At 38.2% G+C, this 4,084-nt stretch overlaps 1 protein-coding gene across 1 annotated transcript in view; it reads left to right on the forward strand.

The window, feature by feature from the left end:
* The window catches only part of LOC118332029 (protein turtle homolog B-like), a gene marked incomplete in the record, with an annotated part of 123,289 nt that overhangs the window by 62,168 nt on the left and 57,037 nt on the right, over window positions 1-4,084 (forward strand). The window contains 1 exon segment of the mRNA XM_035667158.1: window positions 3,475-3,616. Within this exon segment, the coding sequence (XP_035523051.1) occupies window positions 3,475-3,616 (142 nt within the window).

Here is a 4,084-nt window from a genome sequence, read left to right on the forward strand (position 1 = left end):
AAAAAAAATAATAATATATATATATATATATATATATATATATATATATGAAAAAGTATATTTCATGAATACATAAATTGCAGTCGGCTGTTTTTCTTTCTTCCTCAGAGTAACTCCACATAGTTGCTGACGGTCTGATTCACATTCTAGCTACTGTTCATGTGACAGATTTTATGGCATGATAGTTGAGGCTAATGGATCGTAACCATGAATGTTTAAGGAGAAATAGATACAGCGTTGGAGGCTAGCCTCCGCTGTAAAGAAATAACGCAGATGAATATATAAATAATTTTTTTTTTAAAGTATTTTTTGGGGCTATTGCCTTTATGATAGTGACAGCTGAAGACAGACAGAAAGGGGGGGGCAGAGAGAGGGAATGACACGCAGCAAAGGGCCGCAGATCGGATTCGAACCCTGGGCCGCTGCAGGCAAGGATCAGCTCGTACATGGGTCGCTAGCTTACCCCACTGAGCTAACCGGGTACCCAGATGAATATATTCTCAAGGGACCCCTTTTTTATCATTGTGTAAACCAGTGACCCTTGACTACATGACTTATTTTATGGATATTTCTCATTATATTCAATGTATAACAATAACAGTAGAGCTGATAAACTGTAAAATGAATACAAACAGTGAACACAGTAATTGCAGGAAGCCTGGGTAAAACCAGAGAGTTTTTCAGATATTTTAAGAAACTTTTTATACAATTCAATCCATTTTATACAGTCTATATTATGTATTATTTTTAAACATTTAACATACATGGGCTTCTTTGACAAGTTTTCTTGAAGCCTGTCCATTGTTCTATTGTTTAAACCCTGTTTATGAGAGACTGAAGGCTCTCTTAATATATCTTGTCTTCAGGTCTTCAAAGTTTAGATCTTAAATAATAATCTATACTTTAAAAATAACAATTTCATTTAGTTTGCTTTATATAAATGAGCAAAATACTGAGATATAGGCCTACTGCGTGTATTTTTCAAGTTTTTTTTTTCACTTCTTAAAATCAAGAAGGCCTTGTGACCCTCTGAGAAGTTTTGGCGACCCCTAGTTGGGGTTGGGAGCCTCTGCCGTAAAGCATGCAAGACTTCTGCTGGCTCTGCATCTAACTTCCAGTTTTGCCTTGCGTTAACTTGAATGTGGATTAAATGATTTATTCGTGCAGATCTTCTAGACTTTTAAAATGGTATTGGACCGAATGGATCAAATTCGGATAGTGAAACAAGTCCTTTTGCTGTCCTTCACACTAAAAACATATTATAACCAGTTTTTGTCTGGCATTTGATACCTTTATGATCACGTCAGTGGTAGAGAGTTGGCAGGAAATGAAGGGAGAGGGAGATAGGAAATGTCATGCCACAAAGATCCCCAGCTGGACATGAACAAGGGACATTGTGGTTCGCGGTCAATGCGTTAACCATGCTACCAAAAATAATTTAATGGTCTTTGGTGTTGGCATGTGCTCTACAGTAACTGGACCTCATGCAAGAACCACTTATGCAAATCGATTTGTTTAAAATAGATTTTATACAGATACGAGACACTTGAAATCGTAAATGGGGTCTTCATGACTTGGACAATGTGTCACTGTCAGACTGCACATAGTACTATACCATGATTTTTCCTTCATTGATCTAATTAAAAAGAAACATTTGCTGAACTCAGCAGGTCCTGAATATCAATTCTTTCCCTTTTTTTACTTTTTGGTCTTAGCTTGTTTGCACTGACTGCAACTTCAGCTTCTCCTGGAGCAGCTACTTTTAACTGCTGACTCCTCAGCCTTGAACTCAGAGGGCACCTCAGCCTTTTCTTCTTTTGATCAATCTCTTCTTCACTAATTATCTCCTCAGCCCAGGTATTTAGGTTGCGGTGGCACTCCTCCCTTTTGACTCTTCCCACTAGTCTTGACCACAAGCTTTTGAGTCTTTTCATTCTTTTTTTATCGCTCAGTAGCCTTTTTGTACTCTTCCAGTCAGTTGAAAGCTCAGAGAAAGATCTCTTTAACATTCGGTCCACCGATACTTTCTCCCCTCTCCAGCAGAGATAGATATATCTATCTAAATTCTGCATTGTAATTTGATTTTAAGCCAATGTCACTTATCTTGTTTGTCATTGTCATGCATGTGATTATTGCAGAATTGGACACATTCAAATGAGCTCTTTCACAAACACTGGCCCAGTCTACAAGCAGTATAGTAGCATGTGTAGTACATCCTATTTTGGGCGGTATTGTCACACACTAAAGTGATGAGTGGTGCTCTCATATAAATCCAACCACGTAGTGTGTGGTAAGTAGCTGAAAGTAGATGAAGGTAGGCCGTTTTTAGCTTCCAGACCAAACTCAGCGTAGCTATGGATATAGTTATGGTCACAGCTTGGAAATGACTTCAAATCATGGTATAAATATATCCATGCGTGCAAAGAGGATGATCCATCTGGCACAGCAAGGATCACTCAATAAGGTCTCATAATCCTTTACTGAGTGCAAAATAAGTCTGTGATATGGCTCTGGGGTCTTCCATGAGACTTCCGTCCACACAGAATGCATGCACCGGTCTTAGTGGCCGATAAATACCCCACATGACCCTTGCTCAGTATGTTAACTAAATCCTGTGTTGTGTCTGTAGTGGATGTTACGTGGCGGAGTTGTGATAGAGGTAATATCTGTCACACTGACTCATGCTCTCTATGTGAACAGTACAGTCATTTAGATTGTAGAATAGTATACAGCACATACAGGACAAATATTGAACTGTTCGGAGCATGAAGCTATATGTCTTTGTGTTTTCACCAGCCCATTCTCACTCCCAGGTCGTCAAACTGGAAGTTTGTAGGTACCCCTCCAGTATAATTTCTGGACGTACACAATGGTATAACATTTCAATATGCTGTTGAAGCCAGGTGATGGAAAGGACAATAAAGAATCTATCTATCTATAACCCTGAAAAACCCTGAGGTTGGGGTGGATGAATGGATCAAACAAGTACAGGACTTTTATTAGTAGACTGCTGTTTGTGCCCCATGTTAAACAAAAAGTCAGCGTTGACTTCTTTCTAATTTACATTATGTAAGTTACGTTACTTAAGTTACACAAATACACGTACATACAAGTACTTATTTGAACCAAGACCATGATCATTTCCTAAACCCAAGTAGTTTTTGTGCCTAAATCTTACCAAACTGGATTTAAAAAAGTTTACCTGACAAAAGTATTCGATTAATTTACAATGCCTTCACTGCCTCCCCTTAATTATATAAGTTATGTTATAGTATTATTAACTATATTATTAATTTTTAATTTGAACGGATGATTATAGATTGGTTCCATCCCAGAAAATTGATTTTCTTCTGAGGAAAACATTGAGTTAAATTAATTTGATGATCCCTTTTTGACAAATACATTTGGCGTCATGCATTTCTAATAAGACAAAGTGTCTCACTCACTATGCTTTTGTGTGTTTCTCTCCACCAGGCCCCCCGTTTATTGTATCCCCACCAGAGAACATCACAGTGAACATCTCGCAGGACGCCTTCTTCACCTGCCAGGCGGAAGCCTACCCTCGCAACCTGACCTACACCTGGTTCTGGGAGGAGGACAACGTCTTCTTCAAGAAGTAAAGTTATGATCGGGTTTATTATTGTGCACCATATCACCTCACCTGTTATACTTACACATACTGTGTCACCAGCCACTGTCAAGAGTCCTGTGTTGTGATGTTGTTTTTGTGCTGGATAGTCACTAAAGAGAGAGTACATTTCTAGTAATTGTAAGTCATATACAAGCTCTTTCACCTTGATGATCGAGTTTTTAGAATGAATGCAAAATAGCCAAACCTGGAATAAAAGCAACATTTAAACAGACACCAGTGACAATACATATTAGCCTGGCCACTTCTGTCTTTGAGTTGCTGAGGCATGTAAAATGTATTTTATTGTTGATGGATAACACACAAATCAAAAGAAAAAGTTATAAAAGAAACAGATGAGTCCCAATATCGAGATGATATTCAGCTTCAACAATCTGACGTTTATTAATTTGAGCAGACCTTCGCTGGTTAATTCCTTAAAGCTGGGGTTGGTAA

This window comes from Morone saxatilis, unplaced genomic scaffold (genome assembly GCF_004916995.1).
Source record: "Morone saxatilis isolate NCDOM2014 unplaced genomic scaffold, NCSU_SB_2.0 Contig20, whole genome shotgun sequence".
Taxonomy (NCBI): Eukaryota; Metazoa; Chordata; class Actinopteri; family Moronidae; genus Morone; species Morone saxatilis.